General features: G+C 52.8%; 7 protein-coding genes across 7 annotated transcripts; 4 read left to right on the plus strand and 3 right to left on the minus strand.

Annotated features, from left to right (window-relative positions):
• Positions 1-72: 72 nt before the first annotated feature.
• On the plus strand, positions 73-1,725 carry COCSUDRAFT_31089 (cyclophilin-type peptidyl-prolyl cis-trans isomerase). Its single transcript, XM_005644196.1, has 6 exons — positions 73-165; positions 382-550; positions 646-784; positions 876-916; positions 1,022-1,093; positions 1,280-1,725. Exons 1-6 carry the CDS (start codon positions 163-165, stop codon positions 1,351-1,353), a joined length of 498 nt encoding a protein of 165 aa, XP_005644253.1. The 5' UTR covers positions 73-162; the 3' UTR covers positions 1,354-1,725.
• Positions 1,726-1,786: 61 nt separating this feature from the next.
• Positions 1,787-2,377, minus strand: COCSUDRAFT_58442 (hypothetical protein; the record flags this gene model as incomplete). Its single annotated transcript, XM_005644197.1, has 2 exons — positions 1,787-1,869; positions 2,287-2,377. The coding sequence occupies 2 exons, from the start codon at positions 2,375-2,377 to the stop codon at positions 1,787-1,789; spliced, it is 174 nt and encodes a 57-aa protein (XP_005644254.1).
• Positions 2,378-4,589: 2,212 nt separating this feature from the next.
• Positions 4,590-12,081, minus strand: COCSUDRAFT_67762 (hypothetical protein; the record flags this gene model as incomplete). The annotated part of the gene is made up of 19 exons (XM_005644198.1): positions 4,590-4,799; positions 5,099-5,257; positions 5,502-5,599; positions 5,868-6,041; positions 6,279-6,434; positions 6,677-6,812; positions 7,119-7,262; positions 7,521-7,690; positions 7,900-7,969; positions 8,102-8,259; positions 8,493-8,691; positions 9,074-9,151; positions 9,483-9,672; positions 9,974-10,131; positions 10,283-10,504; positions 10,737-10,928; positions 11,056-11,331; positions 11,603-11,630; positions 11,795-12,081. The coding sequence occupies 19 exons, from the start codon at positions 12,079-12,081 to the stop codon at positions 4,590-4,592; spliced, it is 3,105 nt and encodes a 1,034-aa protein (XP_005644255.1).
• Positions 12,082-12,534: 453 nt separating this feature from the next.
• Positions 12,535-17,377, plus strand: COCSUDRAFT_54590 (ornithine transaminase; the record flags this gene model as incomplete). Its single annotated transcript, XM_005644199.1, has 10 exons — positions 12,535-12,651; positions 12,909-13,070; positions 13,192-13,364; positions 13,515-13,621; positions 13,734-13,867; positions 14,188-14,415; positions 14,718-14,900; positions 15,225-16,420; positions 16,579-16,646; positions 17,213-17,377. 8 exons carry the CDS (start codon positions 12,535-12,537, stop codon positions 15,438-15,440), a joined length of 1,320 nt encoding a protein of 439 aa, XP_005644256.1. The 3' UTR covers positions 15,441-16,420; positions 16,579-16,646; positions 17,213-17,377.
• A 1,098-nt stretch (positions 17,378-18,475) lies between these two features.
• COCSUDRAFT_44541 (Metallo-dependent phosphatase) lies at positions 18,476-21,423 on the plus strand (the record flags this gene model as incomplete). The annotated part of the gene is made up of 11 exons (XM_005644200.1): positions 18,476-18,610; positions 18,793-18,884; positions 19,019-19,139; positions 19,317-19,421; positions 19,665-19,791; positions 19,986-20,122; positions 20,286-20,355; positions 20,489-20,662; positions 20,925-21,051; positions 21,197-21,233; positions 21,340-21,423. The coding sequence occupies 11 exons, from the start codon at positions 18,476-18,478 to the stop codon at positions 21,421-21,423; spliced, it is 1,209 nt and encodes a 402-aa protein (XP_005644257.1).
• A 179-nt stretch (positions 21,424-21,602) lies between these two features.
• On the minus strand, positions 21,603-23,475 carry COCSUDRAFT_67765 (hypothetical protein). The gene is made up of 3 exons (XM_005644201.1): positions 23,039-23,475; positions 22,639-22,743; positions 21,603-22,502 (listed from the first exon to the last, which is right to left on the minus strand). Exons 1-3 carry the CDS (start codon positions 23,249-23,251, stop codon positions 22,359-22,361), a joined length of 462 nt encoding a protein of 153 aa, XP_005644258.1. The 5' UTR covers positions 23,252-23,475; the 3' UTR covers positions 21,603-22,358.
• Positions 23,476-23,604: 129 nt separating this feature from the next.
• Positions 23,605-25,763, plus strand: COCSUDRAFT_54592 (Pex19-domain-containing protein). Its single transcript, XM_005644202.1, has 4 exons — positions 23,605-24,280; positions 24,462-24,617; positions 24,803-24,926; positions 25,258-25,763. Exons 1-4 carry the CDS (start codon positions 23,688-23,690, stop codon positions 25,372-25,374), a joined length of 990 nt encoding a protein of 329 aa, XP_005644259.1. The 5' UTR covers positions 23,605-23,687; the 3' UTR covers positions 25,375-25,763.
• The last annotated feature ends 441 nt before the right edge of the window (positions 25,764-26,204 follow it).

Raw genomic sequence — 26,204 nt, forward strand, 5'->3', positions numbered from 1 at the left:
GCAGCCCCAAAATTTTGGTCGCCCACATTGACAAGCCCATGGCACTGTTTCTTCCAATCATCCGTCTCGAGAGAAGATCCTGGGAAACATCTCGAGATTGCAAGGAGCCGAGATCACATGCTATTGGTGTCTGGAAGCCGCAATTGTTGAACAGAGGATGGCATGGCAAGTGTCTCTCTCTAAACAAACTGCTTATATCCCATACCCGACCTCTGAAGCTCGATCTTGTTTGCTGAAGCTAGCACTTTCAGGTTCTTGCTGATCAAGTCTATGTCTTGTCTGTGCCATCTTTATTTCTCTGTATCCGATCTGATCTACTTAGGCATAGCAAGCCAGCAAGAGTTGCAGAGCTTACACGTCCATCGTTCTGGTATTAAACAGGCAGTGACGTTACATACATCCCTTGGAGACCTGAAGATCGAAGTCTTCTGCGAGGAGGTGCCAAGGAGTGCAGAGAACTTTCTCGCTCTATGCGCCAGCGGATACTACAATGAGACCATCTTTCACAGGAACATCCGTGGATTTATGATCCAGGGAGGGGACCCAACAGGTGCGCACCATCCTGCACTGTACGGCTTGTAGTGCATCAGTAAGCGCTTGTCAGGTCAAAGGGTCTGGGTCTCAGCTTCCTCCTGTGTTTAACAGGCACAGGCAAGGGTGGAAAGAGCATCTACAGCACTCCCAATGGCAAATTTCCTGATGAAATCTTTGATCATGCTCTGCTGAAGCACAACAAACGCGGCATTGTGTCAATGGCTAACAGCGGTCCCAATACAAATGGCAGGTTTGTAGCCAAGCAGCATGATTTGCACTCCTTTGCCCCCTCAATCTGTCAACGAAGCCCTGTGTGCTGAGACTGCCTGTGCCCTGCGCAGCCAATTCTTCATTACCTACAAGACACATCCAACGCTGAATGGTGAGCAGCCTTCCTTCAAAATGATCCTGCCTTTCAGGTGTTTTGATGTGATCAGCAGATTCTGATCACAGTCATATGCACTGACATTGGAAGCTGCTTCTGCAGGCAAATACACTGTCTTTGGTCATGTCATCGATGGGCTTGATGTCCTGGATAGAATGGAGAAGGTCCCCACAGGTTAGCCGGCCTCACATCACGTGATTCTTGTCGGCATTGGTGCCACAAGGAACAATGCGCTGTGCTTTCTGGACGCGCTGCCCAAGAGACACATGCTGTTCTGTAGCCGTGCAGACATATTGGCACTATGATGCTTTGAAGTCTGTTGTGCAAGTTTTCCTGTAACCATTTGTTTTGTCCATGCAGGTGCTGCGGACAGACCGCTGCAGGAAATCAAGATCGATAAGATCACAATACATGCCAACCCTCTGGCGGGGTGAAATTGCAACAGACAAGAGGGACACGTCCTGTACCCAGTACTGTGTGACGGCAGGTCTTTGTCTGGCTTTGGCATGTGTTGACAAATATCTGCTTTCACCCATGTCAGGGGAGCTCTGGATATGGTGTGTATGTCTTCAGTTGCCATTAAGGAGTGCTACACATTAACTGTTTAGAAAATGCTCATACAGCATTTAAGTCTTGACCCAAATGCAGCAAATCAAACTCCAGCCAGAAGGGCCTTATTCTGTGCAGCAGCTCAAATTGGGATGCGCAGAAACGTGCCACCAGTGGTTCTTTTCTTCTCCTTTATCTTCTCACAGTGTGCAATGCAGCTGGAAATCTTAAGATCTTTATGTAAAAACAATCGTTGCAACACTTTTGGTGCCACATCATGTATACGTAGTACGCCGTCATCTGCAGCTCTCCATAACCTTAGCGCTTGCGTCCCGAGCGTGCGTCCCTCTCGAAGATCTTTTCGGCTGCCTTGTTCCCGGGGCTCAGCAAGGCAGGTATGCCTGCAGCACACATAGCAGGCAGAAAGTTGTGCATCACCTGTGTTGGAATAGAGATAGCCGAGATATACATGTAGACAGTCGGTATTGATAGGGGAATTTCCCACCTGCTGTGAGGACAATTGTGACAAGGATAGCCCTGCAAGCAGGCACGAGAGGCCAGTTATAAGGCCACCATGCCACCAAAACAAAACACAACCAGCAGGTTAGCAACCGTGTCGTGCAGTGGCGCAGCAGAAAGTAACTCACCCTCCGACGATCAGTCCTGCGCCCATGCAAATTACTGATCAGCATGTGCAATCGGAGCTGTCTGGGGCATGAACCGACTACTAAACAAGTGGTTGCTCTGCAAAGACTGCCATAAACTGTGGTGAACCCAGAACGTTCACAATGAAATGTATCATTGAGAGCGCTCCTCACCAATTGGAGCATCAACATCTCCTGGCTTTGTTGCAACTTCTGCAACTCCCAAAATCCAGGGAGTCACTCCCATGGCACGCACGGGTGCCATCGAGCGGTGGGACCTTCTCGATGTGTCCCGAGGGGCACTTAAAAGTGCTGGAGAGGCCTTCGACCGTGAATGTGCCTGTGGTTTGCCAGTTGAGCATCAGCACTGGCATCTAGCCCTACTCCTAGGGACGAACTACTGATTTTTCCACGCACGTTACGGTAGAAAATTCTCAGCTTAATCTTGAAAACCTTAAACCATGGTTGTGCCGAAAATGGTGCAATTGCCGGGTATGTTCTGTCCCCTTTGCGCTTCCGACGCATTCGCGCATCGTGTTATCTTTGAGAGCAGAAGATATATATTGAGGGATACGGAACCATGCTCAATAAAGTTGTTGATTCACAAGTGTTGAAAAGAGACTGTGCCTGATGAACAATCCGCGAGTGCTGAACGGAGAACAGTGATGGGATATACCAGGCCGGACAGGCAGGTTGCCTTCACTGCTGCTGCAGAAGCCATGATGGACTGCCTTGATTCTGTCTCAATTTCCTCTGGGTTCGGTGATCGATGGTTCTGAGTCTCGCTGTGTCGGACGAGAAGAGCAGCAGAGCACTTCTATTCGTCTGACTCAGCAACCTCACCCTGATGACATCACCGTTACTTCTCCAGGGAGCATCAACTTTGCAAGCACAATCTCTTGCATTCTTAAACTTCTTTCTTTCCTTCGTGACCACTGGCTGTTCTATGCATGCCCACTTCAGTGTGACTACGAGCTGATCATGATAGCTACACATGATGCTAACGGCGGGCCATCCCGGGCTGGCCGGGTATCGATCGGGGCCATGTCCATTGAGATCCTTGTGAGTCATCTGATCAGCAATGTGGAAGTGAGGACATCAGCTTGTCGAAATGGTTGCCAGCATGGCGATATATTGTATCTAAGCTCAATAGCAACTTACACAACGATCATGCTGAGAAGCACTCTGCACAGTCCCCGATCGGGGAGGTGCTCGCGAGCACCTCAGGATCCTGGATGGCATGTGATGATACTGAAATGTCAAGGCACAAGATCTGTCACTAGACACCGCCGCAAGCAGATACATCGCCATGCAAGCTGCTGCTGGCACCAACAAGCACCCCACTGGCATAGATGTTGACCCTTTCGTAATAAGCACTAATCAGTTGATCAAGTAGAAAACGCTCGTCAATTTCCCCAGGTGCTGCAGTGTTTCAATTGCAACAACTCGCTCTGCTTGCAGAGCTGTGGACTAATTCACATATGGGCCAAGTAAGGCAGTGGTCAACTCTCTTCACCTTGGGATGAAGCCATGTAAAAGAGGATACAGCCAAATACTGGAAGCTTGATAAATAGGTGCATAGTCCCTGGCAATTATATTCAAATGAAAACCTCTGCAGTGCTACTGCCCGCGCATGCTCGCTTGAGCAAAAGACGTTCTGTTTCACTGTACCTTGTACCTTGTACAGTGAAACAGGGATCTGGATAATTCTCAATAAAGCATACTCTTTGAGTTATCAATAAAGGAACTACAGGATAGAAGAGCGGTCAGACCAAGCCTGTCCCCACCAACACGTCTCTGCCCCTAATCTTCATGAAGCGCTTGTGCTGATCTTCGGGCAAATGCACACCCAGTCAAAGAACCCAATAAAGGAACTACAGATTAGAAGAGCGGTCAGACCAAGCCTGTCCCCACCAACACGTCTCTGCCCCTAATTTTTCATGAAGCGCTTGTGCTGATCTTCGGGCAAATGCACACCCAGTCAAAGAACCCAATAAAGGAACTACAGATTAGAAGAGCGGTCAGACCAAGCCTGTTCCCACCAACATGTCTCTGCCCCTAGTTTTTCATGAAGCGCTTGTGCTGACCTTCGGGCAAATGCACACCCAGTCAAAGAACTCCAAAGGTTGGTGCACCCAGCAGTGTGCTGACTCAGGGAAACAGTACGGAGCCAAAACCGCTTGATTCCTGCCTTGCTCAGGCATGGCAGCTCCATCAAAAGCCATGCACATGGTACAAGCTACACATCTGCCCCTTTCTTCACATGGGCTTTGGGCCAGATTGGGCTGATGTGCAGACCTTTTAATGTACTCCATATTTCACAGGAAAAAGGGCCGCAGACAGCTGCAATCAGCCTGCCTGCCCCAGTCTGCTCTCGACAACGGCAGGTGCAACAGTGTGCCGGTTGCATAAATTACCATATCAAAGCAGACATGCTCACGATGCCTGGGTTGCAGCGGATAGGAGAGCGGCTGCGGTCAGTCCAGGAAGATGCTGCCAAAGTAGCGGAAGAAGAGGGTGAGTGCGCCGCAGGCTGCGATGAGCAGCGCACTGCCGATGGCCGAGGTGCGGTCGAAGACGGTGGGCGCCACTTTGAGGCCGATGCAGGAGCCGATGTTGTACAGGCTGCTGTAATCGGCGTCCCGCCCCTTCGATCCGCCCTTCTGCTCCGGGGTGAACTCCACGCCCTGCCAACACACCCCCCAGTCACCTCAGCATCACCCCTTGCCACTTGCAATCCTTATGAATTCCTCTGGTCATTATTCACCAGATGATCTCTAGATGGGGCCTCCTATCACAGCATGCATACCAGAAACTACACACGGTGTCTGTATTCTACCGTGATGTTTGCGATTATCTCCAAATGGCTAAATGGCTGAATTGACATGCAGCCCGTCTGCATGCACATCAGACCAGTGCCAAGGCTTCCAGAAATGGGAACTTTGATGAGGGATTGGAGCAGTCAGGGTGGGGAGGGAGGGCAGACCTCGCGGACAGGTGGGACATCGGGGCTGCGCTTGCGAAGGCCGAGGCTGTCGCAGCTCTGGGAGGGCCAGTCAGACAGGAGCGAATTGGCATCGCTGCTACTCCTGCTGGTGCTGGTGTAGCTGCTGCCGTCGCTGCGCCCTGCCTCATCCGGCGACACCTGCAACGCGCACAGAAAGTCAGCGAGGGCACAAGCCATAGTTTTAAAACATTCATCCCAGTCCAATGTTTTCAGCCACAACTACACACTCTGCTGAAACAGATCACAAAATAAAGCATGTGAAAGCAGTTTGGCGCTGGCAGGCTTCCAGGCACAAAGGAGATCCCCGGCACAGAGGCAGTCTGCAGGCACAAAGGCAATGGGGATGGCGTGAGAAAAGTGCAGGGAGTGGGAGGAAGGATACCTTGTGGATTGGCGCGTGCTGTGGCGGCTCGGCAGTGCCAGTGGCAGTCCTGGCAGCCTCGGGCTGGGCTTTGGCAGCCGCTTCAACATGTGCTGGCTCTGCACAAGCAGAAATGCAACACTGATCAAGATGCATACCTTCAAAAATACAGCACGTAACATGCAGGCCCACATGCTCAAAAGAAAAATTTGAGACATTCCCTGCAGACTGCTGAGGGTCGACAGGCTCAAGCACCCATTTTCAAACATGTAATGCACTGGAGACTATGGGCATAATCACCTCCTGAACATAGAACACCTCACAAGAAAGGCAGGGAAGCAATAACAGGCCCGACTCGGCAAACAGAGCAACGGGATGAGGGGTTACCTCCGTTCTTGGTGTGCTGGTGGAGAGCTGCATCCAGGGTGTCAACATCGCTGCCGCCGCCTCTGACTCGGCAGATGATTTCGCTGAGGTCCAGAAGCTCGCCCGTCTCAGAGTCCACCTCAATGTCATCGTAGTCCTCATCATCGCACATGTCTGCGTCCTCCAGCTCCTCATCTGCAATGCACACACCCATGATCTCAGCACCGCTGCTTCCCTGTCCGTTGCCTTGCTCCAAGTTCCCCTCATTGCAGACCTCAGCATATGGGTTTTAGATCACAAATTCCCAGAGAGATAGAGAAGCTGACAAAACCCTCTCATCTCACACTCGGTAGTCAGTCCAGCTGAGAAAGATCCTGTGCAACTCGAGGAGAAGCCTGCATTTGGGTATTTGACAAAGGAATTTGCTCTCACCAGAGGAGCCCTTGGTGCTTGCGGCCATGGTATCGCACAGCTGCTGGTAGACAAGCTCGTGTGTGCCGTGATTGCCCATCGCAATGGCCAGGTCTGCTGGGCTGGCGCCCGCACTGCCTGCTTGGGTCCACGCAGTCGCCCCATCCACGCACAGAGCTGCATCAGCATTTGGGATGAAGTCAGCCCTGGAGCATTGGCTATGTATGATGGCATCCTCATCACCGCATGGATTTCAAGGGTGCCTTTCAGTTGAACACATCTTCACGCATCGACTGACTTTGATCATTGCCTTTCCAGGCGTGCTTCTCCAAAATAGAGCATGAAAAGTCATGGAGGATGGCATGAGAATGATCCAAGGATATCCGCAGGGGCTGAAGGATGGGGATTTTGGTGCACACCCGTGAGTAGTGCAGCAAGCTTGCCGCCATCCTTGAGCATGGCGGCCAGGTGCAGAGCGGTCAAGCCGTGAGGCCCGGGAGTGCCGGCACGCAGCTCGTAGCCTCCCACGCTCGTCCACTCCAGCAGCAGCTCCACCTGTTTGCCACATGAAACGACAATCAGCACATGTACTTCCCCTCTTGCTCTGATGCCTGTGACCCAAGCTTGACGAGACAGTAGGCATCCATTCTTCAGCCCTCAGCAGCTTCCATTCCCATTCCCTGTCCAGCAATCCTCTAAGATATGATATTCTGTACAGCGGGGCCAGCCGCACAATACAGATCAGGGCTTACGAATGCCGCAGGCGACACTACAGAATGTCCAAAGGAGTGAGGACTATAGCCAGCCCAAAACACATGCAGCGATGTGGGACCAATGTTAGAGGAGTGGGGGCCAGCGTACCAGGGAGGCGCTCTGGGAGCGGACAGCAAGGTGGAGCAGGGGGAGGCCGTCTGTGAGCTCCTCAAGCTTGCGCACGGCCTCAGCGACGCTCTTAGCATCCGCCATCGCGACAGGCAGCACCAGCCGCGCCACGCTCAGCCACCCCTGCAACCCCAGGCCATTGCATATCACCTGCCTGTTGCTTACATTGGCCGCCCTGATGGGCTGCTGAGATCTTTAACCGGCCTACCACCTGATTACAACTGTCAGCAGCCACCCACAGCCCTTCACTTGCGCCAGCCAAAATGCACACAGGACAGAATCTCAAGCTTGTCAGCGTGGCATCAGCAAACCACCTCTTGCAGCGAAGCAAGAATGCACACTCATGCTGCCCAAGGGGGATCACAGTAAAATTTTGCGCACCTTGTTGATGGCCACAATGAGCTGCCGGCGTGCGATCTGCGCAATGACGGCGACGTCATCGGCAGCAAAGGTGCGCACGTGCACCTCTGTGCCAAACTTGGCAGCAGCCACAGCATTTTTAAGCTCCAGCACACGGCCCATGTCCAGCAGGAACCCATCAACATCCAGCCCTGTTGCCCACACAAGGATGTTAGTCCAGTCAACATGCCACCCAGCAGAAGCGCGCAATGACATGGGACATGCAAAATTTACTTGTTTTGAAAGCGACCTAGACGGTGAGAAACCTCTGCACTCCTGACACATAGGGTGAGAAAAATTTTCAGTGGGTAGGAGCAGGGCAAGTGGGTGAGGAAACTTCAGTGTTGTGCATGGAGCCTACCGGTTGAGTCGCCCTGCGCCAGCTGGTTGATCTCCTCTGCGGCTGCAGCGTCCTTCAAGATCAAGAGAGGCTGGAACAAAAGACAATCGCAGTCAGCCCTTAAGCACACCTTGGACCCATGCTGACAGGAGCACTTAATCCAGCATCATTTCAGAAGGTGAGGTCAGGAGAGCACAGGGAGGCACAGTGTGAGTGGCAGCACCTTGGGTCCGCTGAGGAGTGCGCCGCGCGCCACTTCAAGGTGCACGACGCCGTTGCGCTGGCCGGCAGGCACCGCCACCTCCAGCATGCTCGACACCTCCTCTGGTGCTCCCTCCATGTCAGCCTCCGCTGACACCACCTCTATCGCCACATTCTCGCCTGCACACAGCAGCAAGGGGCAGTTCAGGCCAAAACGCTAGCATAGCAGAGTATCAGCAAGGCATTTGGCAGTACCAAAGACAAGCACTTTGTGAATTGCGACCAATGAGGAGCTGCCTGATAGAGAAGACACTCTTTGCATGCATGAGACTAATTATCTGCAGTGCACGATCATCTGCGATGCACAAGTCAAAAGTGTAGGGGCTACCGAATTCTGGCACAAGTTATCTCACCCTGGCTCTGCGCGAGGACGGTGTTGTCGGGCGCAGCGATGTTGGAGCCGATCAGCTTGACGGTGGTGGCGGCGGCTGAGGTGACGGCCAGCGGCGACACGCTGTGCAGCCGGGGCAGCACGCCGCGGCTGCCGCTGGCCGACAGCACGTGCAGCACCTTGCCGTAGCGGACCAGGGCCACCTCCTCATACCATTGAATCTGCACAACCAGGCATCCACCATCCCACATCCCCAGCCATATACCGATACAAGTGGTTGCACAACTATACCTTGCCTCTTCCTAAGTTTCCTGATGAGGGCGTGAGGGACCGCGCCCGGAGAGGGGAGCGAGAGCAGCGACAAGTACATGCAATAATAATAGATAGCAACCCAAGGGCTGGCTTGGTCGTATAGGCGCTGAATGCCTTGGCCACATCAGATGCATAATTTTCACTGACAGAGAGGGTTCCTTCCACAACGACAGCCGTAGTGGCTTGTGCACCGGCAATGATGCAGGCAACGACGCACACTCCAAAATGTAAACAACTGCGACTCGACTCACTCTTACAGGAACAGGATTGATCGGGACAGAATATGCGCACCAGCAGCGTCTCGGAGCGCCAGAGCGTGTCGTTGGAGGCAGTGACGAGGTTGTGCACCAGAGCGCGCACGCCCATGCCCTGCAGCCAGTGTTTCTAATGATTTATTTGGCTGGGAGCCAATGTGGCTACAAACATATGCTTTATCCAAATAATAAGGCATGTGTTTTTTTATTTTGTAATTTTATTTTTAAACGCCACAAAAGTGGCTGAGAGAATAAGAATTATCAGGGAACTCCGTTCCTTCGGGTGATTTCCCGGCTAAAAATGGGGCAAATATGGCTCCCTCCACTGATGAGGTAACCCTTGAAAGCCAATCGTTTGCTTTAAAGCGAGACTCTCTCAGGTAATTTGTGCGCCACAAGAGTGCCCTGTTCATTTGTTGAGAGCCAGATTGGCTTCAGGAAGCCACTGAATGACATCCTGCCTGCAGCGCGGCGCCGGCGTCTGGGCCCAGCATGGCGTGCAGAGTGAGATGGACGCAGCCGGGGCGGATGTAGCCCTCCAGCGCGTTAACCCCACACTGCAGCATTGCCAGCAGGTTGGCCTTCAGGTCCGCCGGCAGCTGCTCCGGCGTGCACTTGAACATCTTCGCTGACATCCTGCGTGCACACACACACACACACACCAAGCATGTCAGTCTTGCAGCCGTTTACTAGAAGCCCTGCACGCATATTCCGGTCACAAGGCTACATTGATTGCACATATGCAATCGTCAGAGGCCATGAAAGATACTCGTCCATCCACAAGTCATTCTCTTTTTTCCTCTACTTTCACCAGATATCACAACAATAAAACTTCTCCACGTCCGGCAATGTACAAGTGGATGAGGTGACATTGGAGGCCTCCACTGTGCACGTCAGCAAAGGCAAGAGTGGCGGCGGTAAAGTGAGGCATGCTCACCGTGTGAAGTGCTCCTCTGCGGTGTACTCCAAGGCCTGGTACTGACCAGCGTAGGACAGCAGCGCGCGAGCCTCCTCCACCAGGAATGCAGTCGTGTCCTTGCTTGCTGCAGCCGCCTGGCCCAAGTCCATGGCCGCTGGGTCTGCGGCAAAAGTCGCCTGCGCCGCAGCATGAAGAACACTCTTCCCCGCTTTGCATGGCAAGGTGAACGGCAACGCCAATCGAATGAACAGGAGCACACTGCATGCGAAAGAAACATGGGTGGAGACGTTTGCTGAGGAGAGTTGTTGCCAGAGCAGGACCCCGCACCTGCATCTGAGTGGCCGCCTGATTCAGGTCAGAGTAGTCGGGCATTGGGGAGGACTGCTGGGGGGCGAAGAAATTGATGTCCTGCAGGCAGTCCAAGTTCTCCATGGAGGAGTCTGCGGCATATGTGGATGGCGGGATGTCACCGTAGTTTGAAGAAGGCACGCTTGACTGACCAGCTGTCATAGGCGCCCCGTCCGAGTCGCCAAAGCCGGTCACATGCATCTGGCCGCCACACAGCCCATGTCAGGACCTCAAGATCTGAATGCTTTGTCCACGCACCATTCATGGCCACAGAATAACGCAATATTGAGGGAACCTGTATGTCACTAGCACTGCATATGCTCAGCGAGGCTGCCCTTCCTCCCTACTAAGTGCTCGCAGTTGTATGCCTTGCATCTCTCTTATCTCAACTTAGCTCCTGCAGATATGCCTTCCATATGGCCCCCGGCATCACCTGCTCGGATGCGAAGGAGCTGCTCTGCAGGCGAGCGGCCAGCTGCTGGCCAGAGGGGCCTTCCTCGGGGAGGGTCCTTCCGCCGCGGATCAGCTGGCGGATGGTTCCCTGGCTCTCCATGGATCCGCTCTTTATGCTCATCTGCTGCCGCGAGCTCGCCTCCAGGCTGCCCTGTGGGGTGCTCATCTGGTCCTGGGACACACAACACGAGAGCTTGGCGCCATGCAACTGCTACAAATGGCGGGGTGCTCCATGACGGGGTGCCCACAAACAGCCCATGTGGCGCTGTGCTCCAAAGGAGGGTTTTACAAGGACCCACCATCGTCGAGTCGGATGTCTGCCTCTGCTTGGAGCTGTCGGTGCGAACAAAGTCACGCGAGCCCTTGACCATGAGCGGGGTGGGCGGTGGCTTCTTGACGCCCGGCTTGGCGCCGCTGCCACCACTTTCGGCTGGCTTCTTGCGGCGCCGCGCATTGTGGCGTTGCAAGCGCGCGCGGCAGCTGCGCTTGTCCCCATCAAAGCTCGTCAGGTCGTGAAAGCGGCCGCACTGCTGGCAGAAGCGCTGGCGCTTGCCCTCCCGGATGATGCTGTTCACCTGTGCAACAACAGCCCGGGCCAGGCTCCGCTAAGCGCTTGCACCAACAAGGAAACCCCTGGAAACCACAAGATACAACCATATGTCTGTCTCCCCACTCTGCCAGTGCAAGCTGGTTTCAAGGTGGCAAGCACCCTCAGCCAGGAGATGCCCCACGGTGGGACGGATGGCTGGCAACCATCCCAGACTCCAACGCCTGCTGCGCCTCAACAATGCAAGTTTTTTATGGTGTTTTCGTGATCGACTTGCACACCAGGAAGAATGGTCTCACCTTCAAGTGGAACTCGCATATTTTGTACCTGCAACATCAAAGGCCCTATTCAGACATCACACACATCTGTCGTCCTGCTGCACCTCCCTGAAAGAAGCATAAGCGCAAGCATACATCAAATGCAGGATTGGGGTTGTCAGATAAACAGGGGTCTAGACAATCCAATGATAGGCAGTACGTGTCAAACAGCACCTCTGGTGGTATTCTTTGAGGCCCGTCAGCTCCGCTGAGCAGCCGTCAACCTGGCACACTGCGGGCCCCTTCCCGCGGCATCCACTGCGATTCACGTCATCCAGCAGCAGGGACGCTGCTGGGCCAAGCTGGGGTTGGACGGCATAGGGAAGCCCTCCAAAGACGGCTTTGCCGGCCACGGCGAGGCCCTTGCGATCTGATGCCAGGGCCAACATATTGTAGGGGTCCCAACACCAGTCCTGGGGGTTCCACAGACGCTCTTTGGCGTCCAGCGCGTTCTCGGCCATATCTGGGAGTACTGCTCGATCGCAGCCCCGGTTCCGCTTCTATGAGTCTACAAATCGCAGGCAAAGGAACCGCGTCCTGTCAGTGCCGGCACATGAGGTCCTTCTGTCGTCAGAATACGACCAAGCGCGGTCCCTGAGCCGATATCTCCTCGCATGCCCCTGGTGGAGCGACCTCCAGAAGCTTGAGCGCTCAAATAACGAAGGTTACTAAGTAGAGTCAATCGAACCAAATCAGGCTTGCCAGCTGTACTCCTGATTGAGATCCTGGGCAAGCTGACTTTGACGCAGCGCCTCCTTCAAGATTTGCCGACGAGCAGGAGTGGAATTTACAGTTAGTAAAAAAGAGGAAATCTGGGAGTGAAGACTGATTGAAAGTTTTTTGCAGGCAAAAGCGAACTACTGCAGTGAGTCACGTGGCTGCGCTTTGAAACTTTCTGACAGCCAGTGATCGCGATGTTGGCTCGAGTTCCGCGCGGTGGCCTTGTGCCGTTGCTCCGGCAGACTTGCAGGCACTTTGGTGCATTGCCAGCAGAGGAATTGAGCGGCGCAGCGTCAGCAGAACAGCAGCAGGTACTCAGGCTGACCTGGCGAGAATACGTAAACAATGTCTAGGCGCAAAAAACACGAATATTGAATTTGATCGACCATGTGTGGATGTATTGCACCCTGGATCCCCCCTGTGTTGCTGCACTTGTGAAAATGTTGCCTTTGTAAAGTATCATATGGAGGAGATGCTTGTCAGTGCTGATCACCACCAGCCACGTTCTTGTTTGATCGAGGCCAGTGGTCCCCAGTGACCTAGTGCTGACAGTACAGTTTTGCCACAGTTCATTGACCGCGAGGACCGCTATGGAGCCCACAACTATGCACCAGTCCCGGTGGTGCTGACCCGCGGCGAGGGTGTGCATGTCTGGGACGTAGACGGCAAGAAGTACTATGACTTCTTGTCTGCTTACTCCGCCGTCAACCAAGGTCACTGCCATCCAAAGGTACTGTATGACTTTGCGCTCCTCAGCACTGCTGCCATGGCCCGCTCGCCTTGCGCTGGATGGGCCGCTAGAGGAGGTAAGATGTAAGATGTATGCTTACGAGGTGTCATGGTGTGTGCAGATTGTGTCAGCGCTCATCGACCAGGTGCCGCGACTGTCGCTGACCTCACGGGCCTTCTACAATGATGTGCTGGGAGAGTATGAGGAGTACATCACCAAGCTCTTCGGCTATGACAAGGTCCTCCCCATGAACACTGGCGTGGAGGGAGGAGAGACGGCCATCAAGCTGGCCAGGTAAGGATTTTTGCAGATGTGATGGACGCTGTGCATCTGTATTGCATGTGGGGTGTCGCATGCATCCCAAATATAGCACACTCAGTATGCTGGGCAGGCGCATGCCATCTGCACTTGAATGTATACTTACAACATGCATGTGCAAAACAGGCGATGGGGATATGATGTGAAGGGTGTGCCCAAAAACCAAGCCAAGGTGCTCTTTGCGGAGGACAATTTCTGGGGAAGAACACTGGCCGCTATATCATCGTCGACAGGCAAATACTATTTCTGTTGTCCCTGAAGGTGTTTGGTCGTTTGTGTCCAACTGACATCATGATAGAGATGGGGTCACCTGGAGACTAAGTTGATGTGTTGTGCACTGTGCAGATCCTGAAAGCTTTGGCGGATTTGGGCCATTCATGCCGGGCTTTGAAGTGATCCCCTACAATGATCTGAAGGCCTTGGAAGCCAAGCTGGAGGCAGACCCCAACATTGTAGCTTTCATGGTGGAACCCATCCAGGTGCAGAACTTTCCACTTAATGATCTTGAAGCTTATGCATGCATCAAGCCTGCAGCTGTGCAGACGGTGTCCTGGAATCATGGAGTGACTCACAATGCGCCTTTGCAATAGAAGGACGTGATGTCTTAGACATCTTGATCATGACAAAGGCATAGGTGTCAAGAGTGTCTTAAGGGAAAAGGAGGGGACTGTAAATCAACTTGAAATCATTTAAGGTCCCTTGGGGAAAGGCTTCAAAGGAGATTGCATTTAAAGCACCGCCAGGGCCGGCTCTACTGTAAGAGTACAGTACTGACTCCTTCGTGGCTGCTGGCTGACAGGGCGAGGCGGGCATAGTGATACCGGACCCGGGCTACCTGGCGGGCGCGCAGAAGCTGCTGAAGGAGCACAATGCGCTGCTGATCGCGGACGAGGTTCAGACGGGGCTGGCGCGCACCGGGCGCATGCTGGCATCCGAGTATGGCGGCGTCCACCCGGACATCCTCGTCCTGGGCAAGGCACTCTCCGGCGGCGTCTACCCTGTGTCAGCTGTCCTTGCAAACGACGAGGTGGGAAATATCCTTTTCACACAGCAATGCATGAGCTGCTAAGATCCTTTTGTAACAGCTCGCTTTAACATGAATGACCCAGTGCATCCCTGCTGGGCTCTGCATGGCGCCCTGCCATTCCTGGTTAGATTGACTCCTCCAACTGATTCAATGTGTATCTAATGCAATTCTTCCTTGAGGCCGCACTGCCAGTGTTGGGTACCAGCCTGTCGTGAGCACTCGATGTGACTGAATACAGAAGCATTCCAGAGCTGGACTTGCAAGATGTACTTCTTTTTGTGAGGGCTGCCTTGGGTGTGCAGGTGATGCTGACGATCAAGAGGGGCCAGCACGGCAGCACATATGGCGGCAACCCGGTGGCCGCCAAAGTGGCGCTTGCCGCGCTGCAGGTGATTGTGGACGAGAACCTGGTGGACAACTCCTACAAGCTGGGCCAGCTGCTGCGGCACGAGCTACAGGCCATCCAGTCCAGGATCATCACAGAGGTCCGCTGCAGCATCACCCTCTTCTACCATTGTTGTCATGCAAACGCTCTCCTGTGCTCGTTCGCATGTCTATCTGGCGCGGGTGTCTCTCTGCTGTTCTTCCCAATGCTCCCAGATGTCCACAAGCTACCTTCCAAAACTTCAAAGAATGTTTGAAAGGGCTGAAAATGCTGGTTGCCTCACCATCTGTGTTTTACAGGACTCCCAAAGTGCTACCTGACTTTCAGGTGGGGAACCTTACATGAGATCCAAAGGAGGGATGCAGAGACATGCCGGGCTTGGTCTGGCAGATGCAGTCCTGAACATGTGCTTGCCATGGCACAGGTGCGCGGCAAGGGCCTGCTGAATGCGGTGGTGGTGCGGCCGGATGTGAGCCCGAGTGCGTGGGACATTTGCTTACGGCTGAAGGAGAACGGCCTGCTGGCCAAGCCCACGCACGGCAATATCATCCGCCTGGCGCCGCCGCTAACCCTCACCGAGGAGCAGCTGCTGGAGTGCGCTGACATCTTCCGCCGCACCATTTTGTCCTTCCCCCAGTGACCCGCCCCAGTGCAGCCAGGAATATATTTAAAGTGACTGCAAGACATACAAGGCAGAGCGGAGTATAGAAAGTAGATCTGTGCGCCCCAGGCACCCACGAGAGGGGCAGGTGTCAAAGCCCTATCTGCCTGACTTGCAGAGGCCTGGCATGCATGAATGACCCTGAGGACGTGACGTGCAGTGCGACTGATTTTGGACTCAGTAATGTATGAGAGTTGCACAGCAACTGCTGCTGGGGCATTGCTTGCCAAGACAGTGTCGAATTGTGTTGGGTTTTAGTTACTGTAGTTGTGGACATATGCATGTGTTGGATAGTCGAGAACTTGAGAGCTCAAGTGGTGTTCTTTTTGGGGTTACAGAAGATGTTGCAAGCAGCAGTGACATTGTTAGTGGCTTTGTCGTCATTTTGATTTCTATTCTGAATTTTATCTTGGTATGGAAGACTGAAGGGTCGTTCATGGGATCAGAGGCACTGGTACCCCATCCACTGCTCATTACATGGGTGGCAAGCACACCATGGCCACTGGCAATGAATCAAAATTTCTATCTGGGGATTGTAACAATCATCGCAGACGCTTTACTGGACATTGCAAAATTGACGTGACACTTAGCAGTTCTGAAGGGAGCATCAATCATGAGAGCATTCAAGCAGGCGGGTCTAGATCTGCAAAAGTAATATAAGGCTAATGTGACCAAGTCATTTATGGATCAAACACTATTGCACCAGACTGGTTGATAGAAACCACTCATTTGTTGCAGCAGTTGCATCAGGCTTCCCCTGTCTGCATGCCCTGTGCCACTGCGTGGCAATTACCCACTCGTGTGGAAGACGCATAATATGTAAAACCATTAATGCTGCTATGTCCGCTCAGCACAAACTTCTTCTCCGCCACGTCCTCATCTCAGCCAGCAAAATGGCTGCTGTCTGCTGTTCTAGTAGAATCTAGAAGCGCACAATAATCCAGACAGCGTAGATGATCCTGCGAAACACAAGCATGTTTGCTTATCAGTGTTGGGTGAAGGATGCAGCAGCAGCTGCCGGCAGAGTGAGGCACGAGGAGCTGCAGAAAAAACAAAAACCGTGCCATGCATGCAGCTCAACACAATCATTGTTGTGATCAACAGCCTGCAGCCTTACCCTGGCAAGTATCCAAGGATGGTGAGCAGGACATCAATCCAGAAGTCCCTGTCGCAAGCTCCCTTCTCCTGCAACAAAATAAGTACAAAGTGAGATCAGGCATTCCTCTGCCAACCATTTAGATCCAAGAGGCGCCTTCACCTCGCACAATCGAAGTCCCGCACATTTGACTCTCGGAAACGAATTGAGCTGTCTCAAAGGCCCTCTCCCCAACCCAAGGCTGCCTAGAAGTCGACATGAAGCTGGGGATGGCAGCTGGCAGACGACACCTCAAAACAAGCCGAACAACTCGATATCGCTGCTTCTTGCATTGCTATGTCAATTATTAGAGGCACCTCATGTCGTGTCTATCAAAATTGGGCCAGTATCCCGCCAGAAAATACGACGCATGCCGCTGTACCTCCAACGCCTTTCTCTGAACAACGTGACCTTACTCTCTTCTTACACAGGCATGAGGCTCCTGGCTAAAATCGGGCACAAGAGAGATCCTTCACGTAGCGTGTAAGCCTTCCCGCAAATTTCCAGCCCACCCCCATCCGATAAGGATGACTCGGACAGTTTGTGCGGCAACGACATCCCCTGAGATGTTCAGCGCTTCCTTTCTCAAGCACACAGTAGGTAATGACCCGCTTACCAGGAAGACTCCCAATGGCGGCAAGAGGACGGCCGCAACGAGCTTGAGGATGTCCGAGAGCGTGACTGCCATCGTGAGCTGGACTGTTGGTACCGGGAGAGAAAGGCTGCGAAAGCAGTGAGCTTTGCAACAATTTCAGCAATTGCAGGCAAAGGAAATCAACAGGGGATGCACGTTTGTGCCAGCTGGTTCGGGTCCAACCGACTCAAGACAACGCGTATCTAGCGATTGAGCTCGAGGCGAGGCGGATGAGGATTTTGAACCATCTTTTCCGGCCAGGAGTCCATCCTCTTTCTTTCGTTGCCTTGTCTGATCATAAAAATACTTGAATATTAACTTCAACAACAAATTTATTTGTTAGATCGGGTGTCTAGCTGACTGCGATCATTGCTGATCGCACGTAGACTTAGCAACTAGATAGTGGAGGATTAGTGTGGCTTTTTTTGCCAGCTCCCACTTCATTGATGGGCCACAGAAACCTAAATATATAAAGAATGCGAATGCATTCGACCCATCTAAAAGTAGATAGAATTGCAAATCTTTCTTTTAATTCCACCTGCACACCTTCAGCAAAGTCGTTATCACCAGTCAACGCTCCCTTGGTGTCGGTCAGACATCACAATTTGCCCATACTTGCGGTACATTCAGCTCATCACAGCGCAGTGCGGCATCAGCCTCACCATTTCCTGGGCAGAACAAGCTGCAGGCCAAGTCCTGTACAAGGCAGGAAAATGCATGAGATTTCGGAGCCCAGCTCTTCAACCTGCAGCTCACACCCCTTGGAAACATCGAGAAGCACCACAAGTACAAGCGTAACAAATGGTACTGGTGAGCTTCCTCCATAGTTCCCAGAGTTCTTTACACAATCACATGTCCGTCTTGTCCTCACAAGCTCAAGTTGTGCCATCGCAGGGACACAAGCCAGTCTCACCTCAGGGAATGTATCCATCTCTTCCGGACTGGATCCTGAGTTCAGTGCCGACACGCAAGATTTCACTCTGGCCATCGTCGGTGATCTGCACCTGGAGCGGAAGGGCGCTGTCATGTTTGAGAGGGCCAGGCAGCAGCTGCTGGATGTGCTGGAAGAAGGGGATGGGGTCCCACGTGTGGTGCAGCTGGGAGATCTGGGAGGATACAATGAGAAGCCAGGCATGCTCAACCTTCCTTAATTCGGTGACGAGATCAAGTTGTTGCAACACTGACAAGGTTGAAGTTTGCGAGGTTGTACACAGCGCCCTGAGTCTTTCAGTGGGTGCAGGGTCCATGGCCTGTTTCAGGAGGGCGCACACTTATATAAGTGGGTTCCTGCCAGTGCGCACAGCACTGGTCGTGGGCAATCATGACCTTGAGGGGGAAGACTTCGAGACAGATGAGGAAAATCTGGCAGCATGGAGGGAGGTCAGTCTTTTTCTAGCTTCGTCCTCACCATGATGGGAATGTAAGAAGCCACAAGATCTTGTGGGAGCAGAGTATGTCAGTGGGGTAGAAAAAGCTAGGCTTTCATAGTGACACAGTGAAATGTGAAGACTGAGTCAGATTGTTGACATGTTGCAACTAGATGAAGCATGTACTTGTTGCAGGTCTTTGGGCAGCGGCACTACTGGTCCATGGAGCTGGGAGATGTTCTGTGCATTGGCATTTCCACCGTGCGCTTCAGGTCCAATGCATTCAGGTGCGCATGCATGCTCAGCAAGATGATGATATTGCACCATGCACCATGCATCATGCTGGCCACCTGGCCTCTTGAAGTTTCAGTCGGCGATCTAAACACAAAGTGGCTGAGAAGAATGTGTTGTGTTGCCTCAGTGCGCATGAGGTGTACATCGATGACGAGCAGCTGTCCTGGTTCAAGAATACGCTCAAAGCAGCTGGCCAGCGGCCCATCATTATCTTCTCTCACGCACCTCCCCTGGGATGTGGCCTCACCGTTATCCAGGCAAGCTGCTGGCATTACCGCTACACTCTCTTATACTACCAGAACCATTGCGAGTTCTGCATGAAGTCGGTTTAAAACTGATTTACAGGAACACTCTAATGTTGTCTTTACCCCTATCCATGAAAGTATGCCACTTGGCATTGGCTCACAAGGATGCTGACTGTGCAGAGCGTGCATGTGAAGAATCGCTGCGCCTTCCTAAACCACTCCAGCAATGCTGCCGAGTTCATGCAGCTAGTGGAGCAGCACTCCAACATCTGCCTGTGGTTCTCGGTGCGGGCCTCTGCTCTGCTGCTCTTCAGACATCCTCAGACACTGCTTTTCAGACAATGCCCACGAGCATACATGCTAGGTGGAGGGATGAGAGAGGACTTTTCATGCGTGGCATTGCAGATGCTATCCACATGTTCATGTGTGCTTGTCTTAATTGGCTCTGCTTGTTGCTAGTCGGGGGCGGGGGACATGTGCTCACATATGTGGCAAGGATTGGTAATAAAGGATGCTCGGTGCCCACAGGGGCACTTCCACCTGAGCCACAACTACATGCGCTCCATCTCTGTGGCCAACAACTGTGCCTTTGTTCAAACGGGCGTAATAGGGGACTGCAACAGGGATGGCTATCGCCACAGCCGTGTCATCAAAGGTGCAATTTCGTCCCAATTGCTAGGGCGAGGACTATGCCATTGTGCTCGCTGCTTTACTGGCTCAGATGCCACATTCCAGGTCATGCTCAATGTACTTTTGTTGCTGATGTACTGAGGTATCCTTCCTATTGTATGCATGCGCACAGTCAGAGAGGCTCTCTGTCATTGGGCACCTGTTACTGTACATGTGCAGGCTCCAAGGAGGGCTATCGGCTGTACACCTTTGACCACAACACTGGGGACTTGCGTCTGGACCTAAAGCAGCCATGGGTTTCTGCTTCATCGCCGCGGCCCATCCTTCCCCCGCAGGACCAGCTCTGTGACTCCGAGGTATTTGAGTCCCTAATCAATCAAGTCCCCTGTGATGATTCCCACTCTGTGGATGTTTGCCTTTGCTCTCAAGTCTATGGACCTCATGCCAGGCATATGCACCACATCAGGCTCTTCTGTCATGCATGCAGGAGATGCACGATGAACTTTACTTTGTGTGCAGGATGAGGGATGGCCTCTTGATAGAGCTGCAGCAGCAAATGGCGCTGCTGGCAGGTCGAATGGCTTCGCAGGTGCGCTGTCTAGCCATCCTGCATTTAAATTGCATTTCAAAATCTGTACTAACCATCTTTGATAAGCCCTACGGCATGAGTGGGTTTGCAAGCTGCTGCCTCTCTGGACGGAATTTTGCGAATGCATGCACAGGAGAGGATGGCGACGAGGGCGCATTTGCATTTGAGCGGCCAGCAAATGGCGCGCAGCAGCAGAGGCGGTGGATGGCAGTCGGCCGAGGCAGGCTGCTGTCGCTGGAGGACAGCATGCTTGTCGAGTACAACATTGCTTCAAGGGCACCGGTTGGGGTAGTCTTCCTCAGCATTGGTGCGTTGTGCTGCCCCCTGTCAGGGTCTGTGCAGTCATCTTGAGACACAATTACTGACGGTCACGGTCATGGTCAGATACCTTGCTCTTTGATTCTGAGCAGTCCCAAGGAGTGATCCCAGTGCGGCTCACGGGGCTCTGCCGGCGGCAGAGCTTGACTAGGCAATGGTGCTCTCAGCATTGTGACATCAGTAACATGCTGTATCACATATGCAGATGGAACCTGTCACAGGAAACTCACTGTGTGTGTGCACTGTTACAGAGGAGGGAGAGGAGGTGGTATTTGTGGACGAGGCTGGAGGGGTGGTGTCGATTGCCGGCCCGACAGACAGTGTTGGCGAGACAGTCGCTGCTGTCGAGCTGAGGGATCCATCTGGCCACGTCACACAGTGCGTGTCCTGACATCATGGAAGCTGCATCGCACTTGGCAGATTTCAGCGCTTGGGTCTCTGCGTGTGCTGATGCCGCCCAGCTCATCTTTGCATTCCTTGGTGCTGTCAAGGGCCATGAGAACAGTGTGGGGTGCTTTTGCAGGAGGGTGGAGAGGAATCTCGAGGGTGGCTTCTTTCAGGTGATGCATTGTCCAGCTATGGTTTGCTGAGGTCATCTGCAACATGCGCGTGTCAGCATTTGGTGCCCGCACCTGCAAAATGCTGAGTGGAGACGCTGTCATGCAGGTTTTCCAGCAGAACAAGTGGAGGCTGCGGAAGCAAAGAGAAGCAGCAGCTCAGGCAGCAGCAGCAGCAGTGCCTGTTAGCTAGCGTCCATGCACATGCATGTCCAATTTCTTTAACAGGGAAATGTATGGGAAAATATCTACATGTTATTCAGGTAGATGGGAATCTGATCCAAGTCAAACAAGGATTTTCCAAGGTGCAGTGAACCCGCCTTGAAAGCAGCCTGCCACTGAATGAAGATATCTAGAGCATTATACGTCCTTGGATCTCCGGAGACATTACATACAACCTTATTTATAAACTTAGAAACTGATAAGTTTCTCACAATCATCTCCGGTATTGAAATATATTCCTCAGTAGTCCTGACAACGGCTGACAAGCCACACTGGCCATTGTAAAGATCAGAGCACAACGCTCAACTGAAGCTTCAAGGAAGGCTTCGTGCCAAAGCCAATGACTTCCTCTGGACCCTTAGGCATTAGCCACGGCACCAGATACATGAGCATTGATGTCGCAGCCACCACATAGATATAAAGTTGCAATAGTGACGTCAGTCACAAAACCCATGACATCCTTGCAAGGTGGCACAGCAGGCCCCTCAAAAAGCAAAAAGAGATCCTTCAAGGATGTGGAAAGAGCACTTCTGAGCCGATATCAACATGACAGGTCTGATATATTTCTGCTACTTGTTTCATGCATAGATTGAGCAACAAAACTATTTTCCCTGGCTCCTCTACCAGCTGGGATTACTGGACTTGTTTTGTTCTGTGCACATCATCGATTGATCGATCGGCACTGGATAAAGTCTAGCATTTCTTCTCTCACTGCATTTGGGCAATTGTAAACAGGCAATTGTAAACAATGCTCTCACAAAGTCTTCTGCTCTCAATACTCTCATTCGTTATAATGGACTGCTGCACCCAGAGGGTGCCACAGACGCACTCTGCCGCCGGCAGTGGTGATTGTCTTGGCTGTGCATACTGAGACTGCATAGCAGATTTTCTCTTGAAGTGGTCACATCAGCAAACGTACACAGAAGGGTTGGTGGACTCCACGTAACCCTTCAGGCGCTGCGCAAGCTTGCCATCCTGCTTCTCCATCATCCTGGCCAGACGCTCTGAGGGACCACTCCAGTCGCTGCCTTGCCTGGTTCTGCACTCCACCTAGAAGGCACACAAAGATTCCTGCTGAGGGGCGATAATAGTTCACCTAGTTGAGCAAAAGGCCTGGAGGAAGAGCACAAAGGGTTTATTGGGCCGGCAACATATTGTATGAAGGGCCAGTCAGAAGTCACCATACCTGACAGGAGACGGCGGTGCTCTTGCTGTCAACGCACTGCAGGTGGAAGGTGTACCGGACGACATTAAATCCATCATCCATGACCACGCTCAGTCTCTCAGGCGCCTGCAGAGCACACCCAAAAGGAACGTCGAGCCTGGAACAGAACAATTACACCAGAAATACCAAACATTACCACTAATCACCCTTATTGAGACACATAACACCAACCTACGACTGTATACATGTCCCAGGTTGATCCTGATGATGCCAGTAGGTGGCTTATGTAAGCCTACATCAGGCGCGGCTTGCAGCAAGTAAGGCCGCTGCGGTATCTAAAAATTGCATGTATCAGCCAATTGGGTCCAAAAAATTGCCGCAACCCAGCGTTAGCGAGGCTGACAGAGAATTAAGGACCCACCTTGCATTCGGTGACCTTAAAAGCCAGCACGTCCCTCAAAAACAACGGCTTTCCCCTGCCGGCAAACTCGTTGGCAGATAGCATCTTGAGGCCGCTGGCCGTGGAGGAAAGGTGCTCAAAGTTTCCGACGTTCTGAAGGGCTCTGTACACGACATCTCGGGGTGCCTGGAGTACAGCAGACGACGAGAACACGTGGCTACCGGCAGGCTGCATCTCTGACGGCTCGACCCCAGATCAGCTTGCAGAGCAAAAACGTTGCCTAAGCTATGCAAAACTGTTTACTAGCACCCACAACAGGACCCACAACACCAGCCTCCACCACGTCCAGAGCTCGGGAAGCGGCTGGCGATGAGGGGCTGCATCTGGGAACCGGTGCCTATCATCAGCGTCACAAAGGGGCGGTCTTGACAGGTCGCTGGGAGGCTGCTGCAGGTTGCTTTGGCCACAGATACGAGTCCTCCAGTGCTCGTGCCCAGAAACCCCGAATGTTACATAATTCTCATTACTGATCCACGTCATCTCCAAAGCCCCTTCTGCTGTCGCAGAAACACCACAATTACTGCGACGGACCAGCAAGATAGTCGTTTATCAAAGGACATTTGGTCGTATTACACGCGTATATACGGTGGCACCTGGCATCGGAGCCAACATGGAAAAGAATGTTTTGGACGACGCTCTGGATGACTTTGCACCCACGAGTGCAGTGCTACCTGCTGATGATCGAGATCCTGGAAAGTTCGGCACCCCAAGTGCAGCGGCAGAAGCTGGCAGTTCGAGCAGCGGCGACGCAAGCACAGCTGCACCTGCACCCCAGGCGTTTGATCCCTTGGGAAAGAGGAAAAAGGGCAAGTCACCAGTTGCAGGCGGGCCTGCATTCGATCCCCTGAAGCAGAGCAGGGCAGCCAGGCAGGCGGGCGGTAAGGCCAAGGGTGCTTCCACACCACCAGCAGGCAGCTCAGGGCAGAGCAGCAAAAGCAGCGGAAAGCAGCAGGTCCCGGATGCAAAGGCCCCTGCACAGCAGCAAAATTCTGCCAAGCACAGCGACATCGACGAGGAGCTGGCTCGAGGGGTTGCGCAGCTCATGGCTGATCTGGCGAAGGCAGCACCCTCTGGCGGGGAGGACGCAGCCAAGTCCTCGCCACATGAGCGCGAGATCGCCTCCACTCTGGCAGCCCTGGCGGCTGCAGTGCCCAGCCGCGGAGCTGAAGGAGGAGCCAGCAGCCAGAACAGCGCTGCTCAGAGGTGAGACCAACCCGTGGCATGACACCCGCTTAGCACGGCATTGTACAGCCTTCTTTCAGTGCTCAGGCCCATGAATTTGATCACCAGCTTTATTCATCAACGTCAAGTTCAAGGGGTCAGAGGAATTTTACACAGAGATGTGTAGGTGCTTAATGTAAGTATGGCATCATGCTGCCCACAGGCCGGGGGAGCAGACGGGTGCCAGTGAAGGCGATGCGGACGGCTCCTTCGCGTCCTTGGCAGACTCCATCATGCAGCAGCTGCTGTCCAAAGATGTGCTGTACCAGCCCATGAAGGACATTGGCGCCAAGTATCCTGCCTGGCTCGCAACGCGACGGTGGGTTCCTTTGTCGCTTGCATGCATGGGATGGCTGTGTATCATACCTATGCATGCATTTCACCTTTCTGTACCTATGTCTAAAGGGTTGGTGCCAGTCTGCCTAGAATACATGCATGTTGCAGGGTACTTTGCTGCGGTCAGGTTGCAGCCGGCATTTTAATGTCTTGAATGTGGCTGGCCAGGGATTCTCTGCCCCCAGAGGAGCTCAAGCGCTACGAGGCCCAGTACAAGTACATCCGCCAGATTTGCGCCCTCTACGAGGATGACCCCAGCAACTTTGGCCAGCTCTTCACGCTCATCCAGGAGGTCTGCCTCCTTTTCACTTTGCATGACCACTTAGTGGGCCTTTTGCTGGCTTTCTGAACGAAGTGAACTGGGCATTGTATGCTAGGAGGTTTCTCCTGCTTGCATGTGTCATTATTGTTACTACACCTTTCCAGTCCTTAAGGACTAGGTACGTCAAGCAACACCTGAATTACTGCTCTCCAGTCTTCCAATTCTTGCACTTCCTCCACCAGTCATGTGCTTGCCCAATAGCATCAAGGACACTTCTCACATAGTCCTTCCAGCTCGTGCATGTGTGACGATGTGTAAATTTATTGTGAGGGACAAGTCAGGATGGTTGTGTGGAGTGCAGATGCAAGCGTGTGGGCAACCGCCAGAGGAGATTGTGCAGGACTTGGCGCCCGGGCTGGCATTTGGGGAAGATGGCCTGCCGCAGCTGCCTGCCACAGACAACTGCAGAATCTGCTAAGCTGTCTGGCTGTGAATGGCGAATGGCGAGAGTCATCCCGCATATAGGATTTTGTACATTATCCAGTGTGTGATCTGCTCTTATGTCTTGTCTAGGTGGCTAGGTGCTAGAGCTTTCCATTGTTAGCGCTGTCATCAAGTGAGACCGTGCGGCCTGTGCTCTAGCTAGGGCTATATACATTGCCTTAATATGGCATCCAGGTATTTAAGGTGTACAGTGCTCATTCTTTTGCAGCCTACTTGCTGCAAGCCACGCAATTGTCTAGGATGTGCAGAAGAGTTTCGTGCGCTTGTCTAGTTGGGTTTCAACTTAAGTTGCACCAGGCCTGCATTCTGCTCACAGCTCCATCAGGCTCTGAGCTCTTGGACGTAAGAAGGCAGATAACACTCTCTTCTGTGACTACTTCAATAAGTGGTCCTCATGATCTGCCAGTGCCATCATGGTTGTGCCTGCCCAATAATTGTGCCTCCAAGGCCGGAGTCTGAGGGCGTCTGTGTTCAACTCAGGCTGCCAATGCGGCACGTGCCTGCTGGTGCAGCACTGAGCGCACTGAACGTTGGCACTTGACGCCGATTATGTCCCACCTAATGTTGAGCTCTGGAGTGAGAGAGAGAGAGAGAGAGAGATTACACTTTTTCCAGCCACATAGGGCTGATTAAGCGTCCCACATATCTCAAACCATCAGTAGCACACACGTCATGAATACTCGAAAATATGCATCCCAGCACGCAGACAAGTATCAACTGCCAAAAAGGACTGCAAGGCTGCTTGTGATGTCTTGCTGGGAAAAAAGTAGACTGGACCCATAATGGGGGGATCAAGTTAGGGTG

The sequence above is a fragment of the Coccomyxa subellipsoidea genome (assembly GCF_000258705.1).
Source record: "Coccomyxa subellipsoidea C-169, whole genome shotgun sequence".
In the NCBI taxonomy this organism is placed as follows: Eukaryota; Viridiplantae; Chlorophyta; class Trebouxiophyceae; family Coccomyxaceae; genus Coccomyxa; species Coccomyxa subellipsoidea.